The 19,273-nt window shown below is 40.9% G+C and overlaps 1 protein-coding gene across 1 annotated transcript in view; it reads right to left on the reverse strand.

The window, feature by feature from the left end:
* cfap92 (cilia and flagella associated protein 92 (putative)) overlaps positions 1-17,088 on the reverse strand; it is a 142,225-nt gene extending 125,137 nt beyond the window's left edge. Inside the window, exons 1-5 of the mRNA XM_055648201.1 lie at positions 16,867-17,088; positions 16,469-16,772; positions 14,598-14,776; positions 2,863-3,073; positions 1,348-1,464 (exon numbers count right to left, since the gene is read on the reverse strand). Of these exons, the coding sequence (XP_055504176.1) occupies positions 1,348-1,464; positions 2,863-3,073; positions 14,598-14,776; positions 16,469-16,772; positions 16,867-16,899 (844 nt within the window). The 5' untranslated portion in view covers positions 16,900-17,088. The remainder of the gene's footprint in view (positions 1-1,347; positions 1,465-2,862; positions 3,074-14,597; positions 14,777-16,468; positions 16,773-16,866) is intronic.
* Positions 17,089-19,273: the final 2,185 nt, after the last annotated feature.

The following is a 19,273-nucleotide window of genomic DNA, read 5'->3' on the forward strand; positions in this document are numbered from 1 at the left end:
TTCCCGAGTCTGGTGGTGCGCATTTTAAAGCTTCTGTATTTCCTGCCTGACGGAGAAGGAGAAGGAGGAATGACAGGGGTGGGACAAGTCTTTGATTATGTTGGCTGCTTTCCCGAGGCCGTGTGGAGTGTAGATGGAGTCAGTGGTGAACAGTCTGATGTGTGTGATAGACTGGGTAAAACCACAACACTCTGCAATTTCTTGCAGTCTTTGCCAGAGCAGTTCCCAAACCAAATTGCAATGCTTCAGAATACGGTACATCAGTAGAATTTTGTAAGTCTTTGCAGACAGTCTCCTAAGGAAATAGAGGCATGAAAGTGCCCTTTTGGCTGTTGCTTCAATGTGGTTGATTCCTAACAGATCATTGGTAATATTTATGCCAAGAAACATGGCGCTCTCAACCTTTTGATGTTGATTGGAACATGTACACCATCACATTTCCTGCAGTCGAGAACTAGCTCATTCATCTTGCTGACATTGAGGGACAGCTTGTTGCTCTGACACCATCTTACTAACTTCTCTAACTCCTTCCTATCCTCCATCTCATCATTATTCATGATCCAACCCACCACAGTAAACTTGTAGGTGGTTAGAGCTAAGTTTTAGAGACTGAGAGCACATTGTTGCAGGTTACCAATGTTGAGGATTATTGCGGAAGAGGTCTTGTCACCTATCCTCCCTGATTGTGGTCTGTGGGTCAGAGGAGGGATGCTGTAGAGGTTTATGGTATATACATCTTCATTGGTTAGGGAACTGAATTTGTAAAACTTTATTTTGGCTGCATTTGGAGCATTGTATGGAGTTCTGGTCACCCCATTGCAGGAAGGATGTGGATGCTTTGGAGAGGGTGTAGAATAGGTTGCTGCCTAGATAGGAGGGTATTTGAAAGGTTGGCCAAACTTGGATTGTTTTCTCTAGACCATCCGAGTCTGAGAGGAGAACTTTATAAAATTATGAGAGGCAATGATAGGATAGATAGAAGCTTTTCTTCCTAGAGTTTAAATGTCAAACACTAGAGGGCAGAGCATGAAGGTGAGAGAGAAAAAGTTTGACGAGATATGGGGGATAGGTTTTCTTTACATATAGTAGGTGCCTGGAACATGCCACCAATAGTGCTGGGTGAAAGCATATACAATAGGAGTGTTTAAGAGGTTTTTAGATAGGCACGTGTATATGCATGGGATGGAGAAATGTGAGTCATGTGCAGGCAGAAGGGATTCATTTAATTTGGCAAAGACATCGTGCACCAAAAGGCCTGTTCTATGTTTGTTCTTCAGTATTCATGTAATTAAATAAAATCTGCAGTGCCAATTGTGCCAGTATTTTTTTGAGTCCTCTGATTCTTACCTTGTACAGAAATGATTGTGGGTTCCAACAGGTGATCATCTTTTTCTTTATGGGTTATCAAGAGGGGACTGTTTCCTAACAAGGTCAATTGCTCCTTAACCAACAGTTTTATACCACCTGCCAAAAAAAATTCAGTAGGTCAGAAAAATTGTATAGTACCTCAGAATGCAGCACTAATTTAAGCCCACCTGCTTTACAACATGTTCTAAAACTGACTATTGGTATTGTGGTTACTAACATTTGTCCAAACACAAAAGACACAGGTGTTCTAGTTGTTTCCTACTTTTTTACTTAGTTTCTCCTTTAATGTCACAAACTTCACTATGGCCAAAATATGTTTGCAGGCCAATCCACTGCTCCAACATCCTGCCACTTTTTATGCATATTGAGGCATCCAAGGCCACTATTTCATTTAAAATTGCACTTGGTCCTTTTATCTCTAAATCCAGTAATCTAATCAGCATCATTTCTTTATGTATTTAAATGATAAAAGGAATTTTTGATACCCAAATATGATCATTGTAAAGCGTAGGAATGAACTGCAGATGCTGATTTATTCCAAAGATTGACACAAAGTGCTAGAGTAACTCAACATGTCAGGCAGCATCTCTGGAGGAAAAGGTTGGGTGGCGTCTCGGGTCAGAACCCTTCTTCAGAATGAAAGTAGAGGGGGGCCAGGGGGTACTGGAGGTACATAAAGGCCAGAGGTAATGGATGGACTCGAAGGAGGAGGTATAAGGACAGCTGTTGCATCTACTGCAGTTGCAGGGGAAAGCTCCTGGGGAGGGGGTGGTTTGGGTGGGAAGGGATGAGTAAACCAGGAAGTTGTGGAGGGAATGGTCTCTGCGGAAAGCAGAAAGGGGTGGACATGGTAAGATGGGACTAGTGGTGGGATCCCATTGGAGGTGGCAAAAATGTCAGAGGATGATATATCACCTTTCACCCTTTCAGCTGCCGCATACAATACATCATCCACTGACATTTTGGCCACTTCCTATAGGATCCTGCAACTAATCACATCTTCCCATCTCCGCCCTTTTTCTTGGGCAGTAACATTGATTTGTCTCATTTCAAGTAACCTCTGCACTTCCTCTCTACACCTCCCCCCCCCCCCCCCCCCCACCCCCCCCCTCTCCCCCGCCCCACCCAAGTCATCCTACCAGTTCCACTGTTCGCATCCTTGTATCCCTTCGTTATCACCTCTTCCCCAGCCAACAATGGAACATTATGGGCTCCACCCTTCCTTTTTTAACTGTTGCCGGTTCTGACTTGTTCTGGCCATTTCGTACCTCCAGTCCCGTCCCCCCCCCCCCCCCCCCCCCCCCCACTTTCAGTCTGAGGAAGCATTGCAACCCAAAATGTCACCCAGAGATGCTGCCTGACCCGCTGACTTATTCCAGCATTCTGTGTTCATCTATGATCATTGTAATGCTATCTATACCACAGTCAATGGTTTTGTACATTTTAAAATATTTATCATTGATACAGCTGAGGATTGAATATTCTCTTACTCACTCTGGGTTGCTCCTTCTTTCTCCAATTGATTATGTAAATTCTTAGGGCGATCAAACTTGGCCTTTGGGCTGACTTTTTCTTTACCCTCCCATATCCGAAGTGTCATTACATGGGGGACAAGTGTTAACAGCATCTCTTTTGTGACAGGCAGCTCCATGTTATAATTGAAGACAAACCACCTCTGTTCACCATCATTCCAGGGTTTTAAAACCTGCAGTTCATTGAAACTGGGTTACAATTTTTAACATGGCCTAAATATATTTGTAAATCAAGCAATATCGTATTTATTTTATTACAATGAAAATAATAATTATCCTACATATAATGACAAAGAAAAGTCTCAAAACTGATTGATTTAGTTGCGGTCATGAGCGAGCCTAGTTTAGTTTAGTTTTAATTTAGTTTATTGTCATGGGTACTGAGGTAGAGTGAAAAGCTTTTGTCGCCTGAGTGGTTTGAGTGGTTTACATGTTGCATTCAAGCAACATCTTTTCCAATTTGTTCTCCACTCTTTGCTTAATTTCCCCTTCAATGTCATACAAGCTTCAAATGGGGACAGAATACATCGGCAAACCTGTCAACTATCGCAGCAACAACACAAATGGTTTCCAATTTTGTCCATAAATGTTCACATCACCTCTGTGAACAACACATTCTTCCTTGAGTCACATTTTTGACTCAGTCTTTCCCATTGTGTCAATGTTGCTATTAATTCATATATTCAATTTCATGGTTTCTTGATGAACCAATTTAATGATATAAGCCGCATCTTCAATAACAAATGCCAACAGTTTTAATCTCATTATCAGACATTTCTAACATAAAATAAGCTGGCAAAAATAACATAATTATATATCCATTAAATTGTATTTTGTATAGTTTACTATTTATATAAAAGCTTCCTTCCAACATTGCTTTGATGGTCTGGGCTTCCACCATGCAGACCCATAGAGATTAGAAAGATAGACACAAAAAGCTGGAGTAACTCAGCGGGTCAGACAGCATCTCTGGAGAGAAGGAATAGATGGACGTTTCTGGTCGAGACCCTTCTTCGGACTGAGAGTCAGGGGAAAGGGAAACAAAAGATAGACTGATATAGAGAAATATAGAACAAATGAATGAAAGATATTCAAAAATTGGAATAACGCAGCAAGCCAGGCAGCATCTATGGAGAGAAGGAATAGGCAACATTTCGGGTTGAGACCCTTATTCAGACTGATGTCGGGGGGGGAGGGAGGAAAAAGAAAGGAAGTAGGCAGAGACAGTGGGACTTGTGGGAGAACGGGGAAGGGGGAGGGGAAGGAGGGAAAAAGCAAGGGCTATCTAAAATTAGAGAAGTCAATGTTCATATCACTGGGGTGTAGACTATCCAAACGAAATATGAGGCGCTGTTCCTCCAATTTGCGCTGGGTCTCACTCTGGCAATGGATGAGGCCCAGGACAGAAAGGTCAGATTGGGAATGGGAGTGGGAGTTGAAGTTCTGAGCAACCAGGAGATCAGGTTGGTCAGTACGGACTGAGCGGAGATGTTCAGCGAAGCGATCGCCGAGCCGGCGCTTGGTCTCACTGATGTAGAGAAGTTGACACCTGGAACAGTGGATGCAGTAAATAAGGTTGAAGGAGGTGCAAGTGAACCCCTGCCTCACCTGGAAAGACTGATTTGGTCCTAGGATAGAGTCGAAGGGGGAGATAAAGAGACAAGAGTTGTATTTCCTGCGGTTGCAGAGGAAAGTACCCAGGGAGGGTAGGAAGGGACGAATTGACCAGGGAGTTACGGAGGGAATGGTCTCTGCGGAAAGCAGAAAGGGGAGGAGATGGGAAGATGTGGCCAGTGGTAGGACCCATTACAGGTGGTGAAAATGTCGGAGGATTATATTTTGTATGTGACGCCTGATGTGGTGGAAGGTGAGGACAAGAGGGTCTCTGTCCTCGTCATGAATAGGGGGTGGAGGTGTAAGAGCAGAGCTGCGGGATATAGAGGAGACCCTAGTGAGAGCCTCATCTATAACAGAAAATGGGAACCCCTGTTCCCTAAAGAATGAGGACATCTCCGATGCCCTAGTATGGAACACCTCATCCTGGGCGCAGATGCGATGTAGATGGAGGAATTGGGAGTAGGGGATAGAGTCCTTAGAGGAAGCACAGTGGGAAGAAGTGTAGTAAGATAGCCATGGGAGTCAGTGGGTTTGTCGTCGATGTCGGTCAGTAGTCTTGCCTACGATGGAGATGGTGAGATCTAGAAACGATAGGGAGATGTCGGAAATGGTCCAGGTGAATTTGAGTGCTGGATGGAAATTAGTGGTGAAATAAATGAAGTTAGTGAGTTCTGCAAGGGTGCAGGAGGTAGCACCAATGCAGTCGTCAATGTAGCGGAGGTAGAGTTCAGGGATAGGGCCAGTGTACACCTGGAACAGGGATTGTTCAACGTACCCTACAAAGAGGCAGGCATAGCTGGGGCCCATGCGCGTGCCCATAGATATGCCTTGGATTTGGAGGAAATGGGAGGAGTGAAAGGAAAAGTTGTTGAGGGTAAGGACCTGCTCTGCTGGGTGGAGGAGAGTATCAGTAGACAGAGTTTGGTTGGTTATGTGGTCGAAGAAGAAATGGAAGGCTTTAAAAACTTCCTGGTGGGGGATGGAGGTGCAGTGCCATAGTGTAGTGTAGCTGTGGGCCAGGTGAAAGATGGTTTAGCCAAATACGTATCACGTTGCTCATGCAAAACTATCAGATTAATTAATTCCTGCAAATTAATTGAATCACAGGCTGATTTTGCTATTTCTTCATCTAATGAGTTCCTATGTCCACCATTTGTTCTTATATTGCAAACTGATAATATATTCAAAATACATTAAAAATAAAATAACAATCTTCCACCAGCACTGCATCTGTATTGTGTTGCCCTACCACTGCTATACTGTATCATCATTGGAGAAGAACTCGCCAAATAATTCACAAAATTATATCAAGCAATTCAAAAAATGATATCACTCCGAGGAGGCGAACAAACATCATACCCTTGCATCAACATTGCTTGAACTCACAATGAGAGATCGCATAATTGGTGGAGGTGAGCCAAGCTTCTGGCTCCAAGATGGTCAAGAATGAGTCTGAAACCGGCTGACTATCACCTCAGTGGACAGGCAGGTGCAGCTGCAAAAGGAAGACAACTCCAAGAGATGAGGCCATGCTGATTCAGGAATGCAAGAAGGATCTGTGATGGACAAGCAATGCGCTGAGGAAGATTTAGCTGCAGCCAGAGTCTTAATAAACTCAAGAACTGTGCACTGATACATCTGTGATGTTGGTCAGAGCCAGAGGACCTGTGAAGAAGAACTTCCAACTGCTGCTATGAGGAAGAAACTATACCATAGTCTCAAGAAGAAACAAGAAGAGCCAACATCGAGCCATAGATCAGCCATATTGAATGGTGGAGTAGATGTGATGAGCCAAATGGCCTGAACCTACTCCTATAATTTATGAATAACAGTGGGCCTTAAAATATAAAGATTGGGCATGTTAGTGCTGGAGAAAGGTGTTATTCAGTGACAAAAGCCATATTTTGGTTCAGGGCCAACATAGCCAACGTGTTCGGAGATAAGTTGGTGAGAAAACGTCACATTGACCAGTTTGTCAAACCTCCTGAAAAGATGATGTTCTGTGGTTGTGACTATGATGTTGATCCACTGAACCCAGTTGATGGAATGATGAGATTGCTGCAATACTTCACAGAAGAGTCGTGCCGGAGAATGTGAAGACTTTTCCAGATGCATCTGGGATATTCCAGCAAGACCTTCCACCATGCCACACATTATAGGTGGTGACCCAATTTACCCAGCAGAAGGAGATACGTGTCTTGGACTGACCTGGCAATTCACCTGACTTGAATCCATTCAAGAATTTGTGGTCAATTATCAAGGAGAGACTGAAAGGAAAGAACCATACCACGAGACAGAAGCTGTTCGAGGTCATAATTCAGCTATGGTATTGAGGTGAAAAAATCCTCAGGAATTATCTGAATCTGCTCGTTCAATGCCAAATAATGTCAAAGTCTTGATAAAGAACTGTGCTGGACATATAATTTACTAAAAACATGATGGTGTGATGACAATGAATAAGAGGTAGCTCTGCAACATTTCTATCGACTTGTTCATAGGTCAAAAGGTCATAAGTGATAGGAGTAGAATTAGGCCATTCGGCCCATCAGATCTACACCGCCATTCAAACATGGCTGATCTATCTCTCTCCTAACCCCATTCTCCTGCCTTCTCCCCATAACCTCAGACACCTGTACTAATCAAGAATCTATCTTTCTCTACCTTAAATATACCCACTGACTTGGTCTTCACAGCTTTCTGTGGCAAAGAATTCCACAGATTCACTGCCCTCTGACTAAAGAAATTTCTCCGCATCTCCTTCCTAAAAGAATCTATCTATTAATATATAAAACTGTCGTGCCATCCGACCGGTTGCCGTCCGGCTGCCTTTCTGCCTTTTGATTCGTTGACGGCTGCTCCTTCCTTCCAACACACTTTGAAACAAAGTTGCAAGACAGGAACACTCTGAACTTTTCACTGCTGCAGCAGGCAGAGGAGGTGCAATTGGAATTTTTTTTAAATCCACTGCTGAGGGAGGCAGGGGAGTGCTGGAATCTTACATTTGGGGACGGCTTCAGTTCCGTTGGAGGAGACGGGTGCATGGTGGAATATTGGGTTGGGGGATCACACCATTGGGGGAGCAGACCCAACGGGTCTGCACTTGGTCTAGTGTCCTTTAATTCTGAGGCTATGACCTGTAGTACTAGACTACCCCACTAGTGGAAACATCCTCACCACATCCACTTTATCCAAGCCTTTCACTATTCTGTATGTTTCAATGAGGTCTCCCCTCAATCTTCTAAACACTAGCGAGTGCAGGCCCAGTGCCCAGTGTTATATCAGAATGTATGCTGTGATTCTATCAATTTGTGCAAGGATATAACAGTAAATTCTTATTAACTTCTGCTTCAGATATTCAACTGAACAAATTGCCTTTGCTTCAACCAAATGACTCCATTAATCTGGATCATTAAAAAGGTTTTCTCCCGATTTCCTTCCTCAGCCTCTGTGACAATTCTATTTAAATGGAACACACTTTAATAAACACTATTCACACGTTTTTATGGTTACAGTATTTAAAACATGTTACAAAGTTTCTACTTTGCCTTTTCTGCTCTAGTGGGAATAGTCCTGGCATCTCATGAGCACAGTCAATCAGTAATACCTCCAGCATGATTAACAATAAATGATTAGCAAAGAAGGCAGGCACGGGTTATTGATTGGGGACGATCAGCCATGATCACAATGAATGGCGGTGCTGGTTCGAAGGGCCGAATGGCCTCCTTCTGCACCTATTTTCTATGTTTCTAAAACACCATTCTATACCATACATTCTACATAATTCTATACTCTTTGGTCTTTAAAACTTGGTGCCAAAACTGCACAAAGTACTCTAAATGTGCCTGAAGTATAACATGGGGTAAATTAACTATTGTTACTATTATACTGCATTGCCTGTTTCTAATCCCAGAATTAAAGGCATAAAAGGGAACAGCATCTGGGGTCTGAGATCCTTAACCCGTTCAACATTAATATAAACCTCGATTGTATTACCTACATTTTAACAGCATAGCAATTATCTATTTTTGAGCATTTTGTAAAACGAGTGAATATATGTTTCAATTTAATGATTGTCCTCCCAAATTACATTGACTTATGTGTACTATCTTATACATGTGAGCTTGACCCACCATCTGTGTGCTCATTAAGTTACCTTGTTTATGGTTTCTTGAACAAAATCTTGAAGTCCTCATCCCTATTTATCAGTTTCTCACTGTTGGCATCATCAAATTTTAAAAAGGTTCCTCATACCTAAAATTATCCTACTGAAAAGAAGAGAGAACCAGACTGACCCTAATATGTCCAACTTTACTCGAAATTGGCCTGTTATTACCCAGTTTATCAGTTTACCTTTAATAATCAAGTATTATGAGACCACACCTGGAGTATTGTGTGCAGTTTTGGTCCCCTAATTTGAGGAAGGACATTCTTGCTATTGAGGGAGTGCAGCGTAGGTTCACAAGGTTAATTCCCGGGATGGCGGGACAGTCATATGCTGAGAGAATGGAACAGCTGGGCTTGTAAATTCTGGAGTTTAGAAGAATGAGAGGGGATCTTATTGAAACATATAGGATTATTAGGGTTTGGCCGCGCTACAGGCAGGAAACATGTTCCCGATGTTGGGGGAGTCCAGAACCAGGGGCCACAGTTTAAGAATAAGGGGTAAGCCATTTAGAACAGAGACGAGGAAACACTTTTTCTCACAGAGAGTGGTGAGTCTGTGGAATTCTCTACCTCAGAGGGTGGCGGAGACTGGTTCTCTGGATACTTTCAAGAGAGAGCTAGATAGGGCTCTTAAAGATAGCGGTCAGCGGATATGGGGAGAAGGCAAGAACGGGGTACTGATTGGGGATGATCAACCATGATCACATTGAATGGCGGTGCTGGCTCAAAGGGCCGAATGGCCTACTCCTGCACCTATTGTCTATTGTCTATTATATCAGTTGTTCCCCAGTTAAATTACACAATGCTCATTTAAGAATAAAATAAATATCCACAGATCTTTCCGACTTCTACCAATCGATAAAATATTGATTCATGCAAAGTTCTATTATTTTTTTAAGAACCTTATTTGGAGCATCCTGACATCAGTCTCTACCCGAGACTGTGAGCTCCTCAATGGTGAAATCTGCAGGCCATGGTTGGAGCATCGATCCCAGGCAAGGGATAGCAGACTCCAATGGTAAGTCCATGGCCCCGCGGTCGGGCTCAAATTCAGTCACGAATAAGGCCTCCAGCACCATGATGTTAGGCCGCAGAACAACCGGAGATACAATCCGGAAAACAATTGCATCTCCGGCAAGGTAAGAGATTGGAAAAAAGTTTCCCCCGACCCCATCCCCCTTCCACCCCCACCCCCCCACCACACACACATAAAACAGGCCAGAGAACATTAACACAAACTTTTAAAACAAACTAAAAATACCAAAAAAGATAAAATGTCAGACAGACCGTTGGCGATGCTGCCATCGCTGACGGCGCCACCCGGTGGTATCTTCCTGCAATCCTCAGGATTAGTTTTGTTATATCAAAAAGCTGGTGGCCTGGCAATGCCTTTCATTAACATATCTATTCTTGTGAACCTTTAGCTAAAACCCAATGTATCCAATATATATATAAAGCAGGCTGCAACATTAAAATGTTCATTATGTATTAAAATATAAAATCAACAACTCGATTGGTGAAATATATTGGTGGATAAATTGATAGATCAATGGGAAATAAACGATAAAAAATGAATAATTTCTCACATGTTTCCTATTTTCCTTTCAGATAAAAAGAAAACGATTTGGTCTGTCAGCTCTCATGTAAACCCACTTATTTACCAGCAACTTACTGCTGCAATAACCCTAAAGGAGAAGGGTTCTACATGCTAAATACAAATTACATTGGTGAAAAGAAGATTCAAAAACAACCTAAAGCTCAAGGCAATCTTGAAATCGAATTCACAAAACTTTTAATGAATTCACACATATGAATGACAAACACCAGTTGAGTTTTTAATCTTGAAAACTCTTACTTGATAAAATGCATAAAATGTTTAGTAATTTGAAATTAAACAAAGAAATTGATTGTGCAGAATAGATCGTGGAAAATTCAAAATGTGTAAACACTTAAAAACTATTTTGTAGCTTCAGAAATATTAAGTTGAACATTTTATGACCTAGTTATTATTTGCTGAATCATATGTTTATTAATGAAAATGTATGATGGCAAGTTCACAGATAATGGAATAAACTTCCAGGGGCACATGTCAGAAATTGTAGAGGCTAAACCCATGATAATTATCTGTTCATTACAAGAAGTAGATGTATTTAAGATTTATGTACAGATGTCCTCAAGAATAATTGCTCCAGTCAGTCAGAAATCCCTAGATTGAAATCCTAGTGTTTCAAAGCAAATAAAAAGCTTCCCAAAAACTACAACCACTAGATTTGCTCTCGCACCAGGTCCTGTTCTTGACCCAGTGTTCCCAGGAACTCTCTCTTAAATAATCACAATCATTTATAATCCTCCCACGCCTCCCACATACAATATTCACTCCACCCCTTAACAATTTGGACACTGAAGTTGTTAATTAACCTTATCTTGTTGTATTTGGATTCCAATGTAAACTTGTAAACATACATACAGGATATACTTTTCCAGTTGGAAGATGCCGATATTGGTCTTAGAGCAACAATTGTTATAGTTGCTGCAAGATATTTTGTCTAAAAATTGACAGCAAACAGCTGGCAGGAACTAGCCCAATCTATAGTGTATTCAAAGTTTGTCGTAAGAGGGTCTCAAGTTGCTGTAAAATATAAGACAATTAAGTGAAGACCTTGGGACATTTTATCTTTAGAGGTTTATTCATCCTCAATTTATCTGAATTCCATTTTACGGCTGGGGATTCAAACAACGATGCAGAGAGCTTGTCTCACAATGCAGTGTTGAGCGGTGGTAAATGCAAAATTATCATTGAATGGGTTGTCTCATTCCTTTGGAATATCATCTAAAAAATTGGATTATTTAAAAAAATATTCATTATTACATTTGTTTGATATTTTAGTCTTCCTTATACATCCAGTTATATCCCTTTTATTTCACTTTTCGTACAATTTATTAAAACATTAATTATGCTGAATGTGAGAAATCATTAAATCCGATCAGTTAATGAGACTGCCACATGTCTATACCATACTTAGCAACACAGTTATCTTATAAATGGCACTGTATTCAAAATACCACTGGTTTTGACACTAATGTCAATATAGCAAAATTGCATTAGAAATTCCATATACAATTGCAGTTCCCTTCCGTTCTAAGATCCTTCATCTACCAACTGTGGGGCCATGTATTTTGATTTCAAATCTTTATCTTTCATTACCACTTGCATTTATATGAAGGAATTGAAAGAATACATAATTGGATGACTAAGAACCCATAGAGTTGCAGGAGATACTTAAAGTGCATGAAGGTTATATTCATGTTCAACTTAGCAGAGTCATTTCCCCTATTGTTCCATCTCTCCCATGGTAATGAAACATTACTAAAGACTTCCTGCCACAGAAGTAGTTGAGGCCAGTTCATTGGCTATAGAGGGAGTTAGATGTGGCCCTTGAATGGCGGTGCAGGCTCGAAGGGCCGAATGGCCTACTCCTGCACCTAATTTCTATGTTTCTATGTTTCTATTACTTTTCAAATTGTCTTGAACTCAATTGCAATCAAGTCTACCTTTCACCTCTATCAACAACATTGCAACAGACATAGATAACTGTCCTGTGCAACAGGGAAAATAAGTGATAAATGTTTTATTATTTGGAAACTTCCCCTCTCAAAAAAACATTAAAAAAGTATTTATTGAGGAAATCTTTAAAGTTCATAACAAAATAAAATACATGTATATATTTTAACTGGAAAATAGCAGCAACAACCTGAGAGGCTGGCCGGGATGATGTTCGTGACAGTGTCCTCAGTAACTGCATGGACCAGCTGGCAGGATATTAATGTTCATCTGTAACCTTTCCCTGTCCAGTCTGAGGAGTCCACCTACTTTATTAAGAACACAACAACAGAGCAAAGACTAGCTGTGACAGGTCCATGGCAGATGCCAACTCTCTGGCCCTGCACTCATCCCTGAAACAACTGGATAACAAGGACACCTAGGTCACTCCTATTTATTGATTTTACAGATTATTCAACACCATCATTGCAACTGGACTCATCTCCGAAAGCCAGGACCTAGGACTCAGCAGCCACTATTACTTACTGATCCATGACTTACTGACCCACAGACCACAAACAGTAGAATAGGTGACAAAATATCCTTCATGATAATCTTAAACACGAGCGCTACGCAAGGCTGTCTTCTCATTCTCTTACTATCTTCTTCATACACTAACTACTGTGTGGCCAAATTCTGTTCGAACTCCATTTACAAGTTCGCAGTTGACATCGTAGTGAGCTTGATCTCAAACAATGACAAAATAGAGTACAAGGAGGGGACGGGGAGCTTGGTAGCACATTGTTAAGATAAGACTTCTCCCTCAATATCAGCAAAACAGAGGAGCTGGTCATCAACCAGGTAGCAGGCAGGAAGGAGACCAGTCTGTATCAATGGTGGAGTGGGGATGGTCAAGAGCTTCAGGTTCCTAATGTAAATATCACCAACAGTTAGTCGTGGGCCAAGCAAATTGATGATTCAGCCAAGACAGACCACAAACACCTCTACTTCCTTAGAAAACTAAGGATAATGCACTTGAATTTACTGGCTCTTAACATTTTCTACAGATGGACAATAGAATGTGTTTGCATTTTTAATTATCTGCACTTTGTTTGCAGCTTATGTATCTTATATTCTCCATTATGTTTCCTTTCTCACTTGCGCAACCTGATATACTCATTTTTGTCTGGAAAGCATGGAAAACAAAGTTTCTCATTGTATTCTGTGACAATAATAAATCACCACCAATTATATAACCTAACATGGAACAAGCACTGTCAAACAGAAGTCAGCACCAAATCACTGAAAGTTTTAAAGAGCAACCTCAGAGAGAAGAGATGAAGAGGGCTGCCGACACAATTCCTGTATATGAGGACTGGATAGATGAATGCATGGCTGCCAAAGGTGATAGTTAAAACTGCTAAAGAACTTGTGACGACAATTGATAGAATGCAGAACTTACTGAAGGTTCCTAGCCTGATGGAGGTTAAAGGGATACGGAGAGATGAAGAAATGGAAACAAACTTTAAAGTTACTTTCCACACTTATATTAAAGGACTAAATACACGCACAGATTTACAATGTACTCCTTAAAACATGGAAGCTGCTAATTGAATTAAAAGCTGCCAATCATAATCTTTGAAACAGCCGTTTCAAATGTAAATTCATACTTATAGCAAAGGATTATGCAAGGGTACAATTCCAAGCTTCCACTGCCAACCTAACAGGAATTAAATGCAATTGAGGAATTAAATCTGTGTGGTTCTGTATCATGCACATTTACACATTGGGTATGCAAGTTATAAGTGAAGCTATTAAAATTTCAGTGCAATACTTACTCTCTTTATGTCCATGGCCTACTATGCCAGACCTTCCAGTAGTGCTACTCAAGAGAGTTTGTGGAATAGATACAAAATGCTGGAGTAACTCAGGCCCGAAACGTCACCCATTTCTTCTCTCCAGAGATGCTGCCTGTCCCACCGAGTTACTCCAGCATTCAGTGTTTATCTTCAGTTTCAACCGGCATCTGCAGTTCCTTCCTACACAGAGTTTGGGGGATCATGGGACAGTACCTGATTTTCATAGAACTGGGAAGTTTACTCAATTACCTCAACCATATCACAGAATAATAAAATCATTACAACATTAAACCCAAAGTCTAGGATCACTAATTCTCCAGGACTTTCCCTGCTGCCAGGAAGTAACATTCTCCCTCAGTAGTTATGTTATTTCCCATTGAAAGACACTTTGCATATGCTTTCACCATTAGCAAATTCTAGATCATATTTATATCAGTTCCCTATTCATGGAGACCAAACCAACACAAATTTTAACAGAATTAATAAACCTGCAAAACGTATTAAAAAATCTCCTACCTGGGAATCATTTGCCGTATATAGCTTAGCAGCTTTTTCAAAAGTCACTAGGTCAAATTTTGCTGGATCAGCATTTGGGAGGAGTGCTGTTTCCATATGGAAATAGCCAAGAGCTTTTAACGCATCCAACATCTGCAGTGCTCTAGACTTACTATCTTTCTTTGTTTCGCTCTCTTTTGCTAAGAAATACATGTTTCATCATTAATAAAAAATACTGTTCAATCTGCTAAAAGCAAACACACAAAAACGTACCAAACACTAAAATTAATCAATGTACACTGCTTACTAGTAGGTTTCCATACTGCATGATTTCTACTAACAGTGATTTTATAGGAGATAATTGATACAATACAAAATGAATTGGCAATGAACAGGGGGCAAATCGATTAAGATATGTTTAGTACTGGAAGATCTCATTCTAGAAGTCTGCATGTCAGGTCTAAGTCTCTGAACTTAAAGTATAATTTAATTATAATTTATAATAGAATTAAAAGATACACAAGGAACAATTCCCAATCCAATGGAAGATTGATATTCTCCTCCCATTCCCTCCCCAATTCTACGGAATCAAAATATAAACAATTTATTTAATAGCCATCATGTCTTGAGCAATTCGATTTTTCAAAATCTTAGTGTTACCAAAGATCATTTGTTTTCCACATACTAGATTAGGATACATGTATAGACACAACATGCTGGTGTAACTCAGCACGACAGGCAACATCTCTGGAGAGAAGGAATGGGTGACATTTCGGGTTGAGACTGAGTCAGGGGAAAGGGAAACAAGAGATATAGATGGTGATGTCGAAAGATATAGGACAAATGAATGAATGATATGGAAAAAAAAGTATGATCGCTTATCCTTTTCTCTTTATATTTTCCAACTATTACCAAAAATAGGTTTATATGCCTTTACAATGAGGCATTTGGAGATAATCATTTATTTAAATAGCAGAAAGAGGATTATACCCTATAATCAATTTCTTATTTTTTAGATAGTTCTAGTTTGTATTCCTTTCCGCAACATTGTACACATGGTAGTTAGACACAAAATGCTGGAGTAACTCAGCAGGACAGGAAGCATCTCCATTCCTTCTCTCCAGAGATGCTCTCTGTCCCGCTGAGTTACTCCAGCATTTTATGTCTATCTTCGGTGTAAACCAGCATTTGCAGTTCTATCCAAAACATTGTACACAAGGTTCTTTGGCAACTGTAAAGAGAAACATGTAAGTAGAGAAATGGGCTCTTGGTATTTCTGGATGAATCACAGAAAAAAAAAACGAAACTATGATTTTATTATAGCAAATAATGGTATAGTAACTAAAATTTTAAAATAAAAACATAAAATGCTGGAAACATAGCAGGTCAGGCAGCATTTGCGGAAAGACAAATTGGGTAAGGTTTGTATACCTTTTTATGGAAATTGCATCATGAGATTATAAATAGGGTCAGAGGGCCTTAGAATAAACAACAACAAAACATTTGGACAGGTACATGAATAGAAAAAGATTTAGAATTATGTGGGGTGGAATGGATGAGTTGGAGTTTCGGGCTGCATAAATCTATAACTAACAAAAATGAGTTTAGAGATAAAGAAGGCAATGTAGTAACTGAGAAGAAATAAAACACAATTACAATCAGCTATCATTAGTTGTGTCCTCAGATTTTTCTTTAAAGAATATTCAGAGCTGCTTAAATCATCACTATTAAGCATTTTACATGTTATCTTTCACAAGTAATCTACGTTTCATTCATGTTAACGTTGATGAATTAGCATTGAGTGTGTGTGTGTAGTTTTATAAAACTGGGATTGCCCTTCCCATGTTATAACAGGTTGGGATGTTTCGATTGGATTAATGTAAACGACGTACCAGCGGGCACAGCCAGCGTTACAGTCACTTTGAATGTGACAAGGTGAGGCATAGCTTGAGTGTTATCCTCGATTTGCAAAACATCGGGTGTCTCAGTCAAGGCCGGTTGCTGTTCAGAGACACTATCCTCAGCAGCCGCCGACGGGGCTGCGTTGGCCTGGTCGTGAAGTAAGTTTCCTCCTCTCGGCTCATCGCCAGCGCTGAGTGGACCTGGCTCTTCATCCGTGGGAGTACCGCTGCCCAGCGGCATGTGGGGTAGATCAGTAGACGCCGAGTCAGTGAAATGTAACTCATCCGAAGCATCCTGCGGATCAATAATTGCGGTGATGATAAATGCTGGTATTATCAAAGGGGAAACCGCCGCGCTGTACATTGAAAACGGGCTCTTTGTAACTTACACTAAATTTCTCGACAAGTTGCTGTATTTCCATTATTGTGAGAGGGAAAAATGGTATTTCAGAAGATTGAACAAGTCGCTGCACTTCAAACGGAGGTGAAATAAAGTAACTGCAACAACAAAAAAGTTGAAGAAAGAAAGAGACTATTGAGTGTAGCAGGGGGTGGAGTGGGGGTGAGGCGGTGGCTGTGGCCGGGCTGGGAGAGCAACAGCACAGCGACTACTCGCCCTCTCCTCCCGCCACTAACTCCCCCAACCACTTCGAGCTTGAGTCTAACTTTCGGTTGCCTGGCAACTGGCACAACTAGCCATCGCCCAGCAACAGACGACACAAAGCTGCTCACCGTCCCGTCCGCAGCCAGCCAGGGAATCCCCACACCAAGCATGGTAAAACAAACCCACCAACCCTTTCGCTGAAATTGTTTTATCATTTTATGAAGTTGCTGTGCGAGTTATTGGATCTCCTCCCCCGCCTAATTGTCAAGATCTGGGGAACTACAACACTTTGTGTCTACGGTTTAAACCAGCACCTGTGGTTCCTTCCTACACAATAACAAGATCTCCTGTTTGCTAAACACTTTAACTTCCCCTCCCATTCCCACATTGACCTTTCTGTCCTGCTCCTGGGCCTCCTCCATTGTCAGAGTGAGGCCCAGTGCAAATTGGAGGAACAGCACCTCATATTTCACTAGGGCAGTTTACACCCCAGCGGTATGAAATATTGACTTATCTAACATTAAGTAACCCTGCATTCCCTCTCTCTCCATTATCACCTCCCCCCACATCCTAGTTCTCCAACTAGTTTCACTGTCTTCCTGATTAATTGTGCTGTTTTTATGCCTCGTTGTCACTTTCCCCTCAATGATCCATTTTACATGTCCTTGATCACCGTCTGCTTTGATCTGTCGTTTTCACACCTTACCCTTCCATATTACCAGATTCCCTCTCCCCTGACAGTTTGAAGAAAGGTCTCGACCCGAAACATCACTCATTCCTTCTCTCCAGAGATGCTCCCTGTCCCACTGAGTTACTCCAACACTTTGTGTCTAATTACAAGACCTGCTGGATCATCTGGATGCTAACCATTTTAACTCGATTTCCCATTCCCACACTAACCTTTCTGCCCTGCGCCTCCTCCATTGCTAGAGGCCACACGCAAACTGGGCTAACAGCAGAATATATTGCGCTTGGGTAGCTTACAACCCAATAGAATGAACATTGAATTCTCCAATTTTAGGGAATCCTGCCTCATTTTTCCCCTCTCACTTCCCTGTCCCCCACCTTCGTAAGAGGCCATCTCTTCCACTATCCCACCACCTTTTCCCTTCCCATTGTCATATGCATGTACATGTACTATGAGAGTTTTGCTTGGAGCAACATCATAGGCACATAGACACAGACAACACACTCATACTTCTCATATCTATATATACTTCTAAGTGCTCAGGTACACAGGGGTTTTCACAGTAGTGCAGAGAGCCAAACATGTTTGGTTCCATTATCACAATTTGCTTCAGTATCGCTGCCAATAATTTTCGCAATCCCTAATATTATTGGGAGTAATCTGATTAATGTATTTGATAAACAAAGTTCAGATTGTATACAAAAGCAAAGTCCCTTAGCTGCTAGGAAATTTGAGTTAAAGATAATGCTGGACATATTCAGCAGATCAGGCACCATATGAGCAGAAAGAGTTAACGTTTTGGATCAAACTTTTATCGGATAGTGCAAGGTCATTAATCTGAAACACTACCCTCTCTATGGATATTTCCTAATCAATTGCATGTTTCCAATATTTTACTGGTATTACTTTGCCAATATTGCTTACATTTGAGTAATTTTCAGAAACAGTGCTGGGATATCGAAGGTAAGATGGAATTTTTTTGCTGCAGCCAATTCCCAACAAAATAGAGTTAAATAAAAAGAGCTGGAAGCTTTCTGTTCAGTTGGAAACTTCAAAGAGAAACATTGCTCCCAACCTAACTACTTAATTCTCAAAGCAAGACAAAACTTCGGCTGGTCAAGCAGCATATCTGAAATCCCTCCACTTTTAACCCTAATTCAAGAGAATTTAATGATGTCTTGATAGATTTAAGACATCGTTAAATTATAATGGTTCAGAAGGAGACTTTTTGGCCCATTGATTCAATGTCAGCATCGTTGATTAATCCCTTCAGTTCCATTTCCCTATACTTCATCAGCAAACATTTAATCTCATCAACCAAATCGTTGATATAGATTGTGAATAGCTAGGGTTCAAACACTGCCTAGTACCCAACTAGTCAGCCCGAGAAAGACTGTTTGTGCACACTCGTTGCTTTCTGCCACAACCAATTAACAACCCATGCCAAAGCAAACAGAATAGCAACAAATTCATGATATGATTTAGCCAGAGCATTTTCAGCTGG

The sequence above is a fragment of the Leucoraja erinacea genome, chromosome 16, assembly GCF_028641065.1.
Source record: "Leucoraja erinacea ecotype New England chromosome 16, Leri_hhj_1, whole genome shotgun sequence".
NCBI classification, from domain to species: Eukaryota; Metazoa; Chordata; class Chondrichthyes; order Rajiformes; family Rajidae; genus Leucoraja; species Leucoraja erinaceus.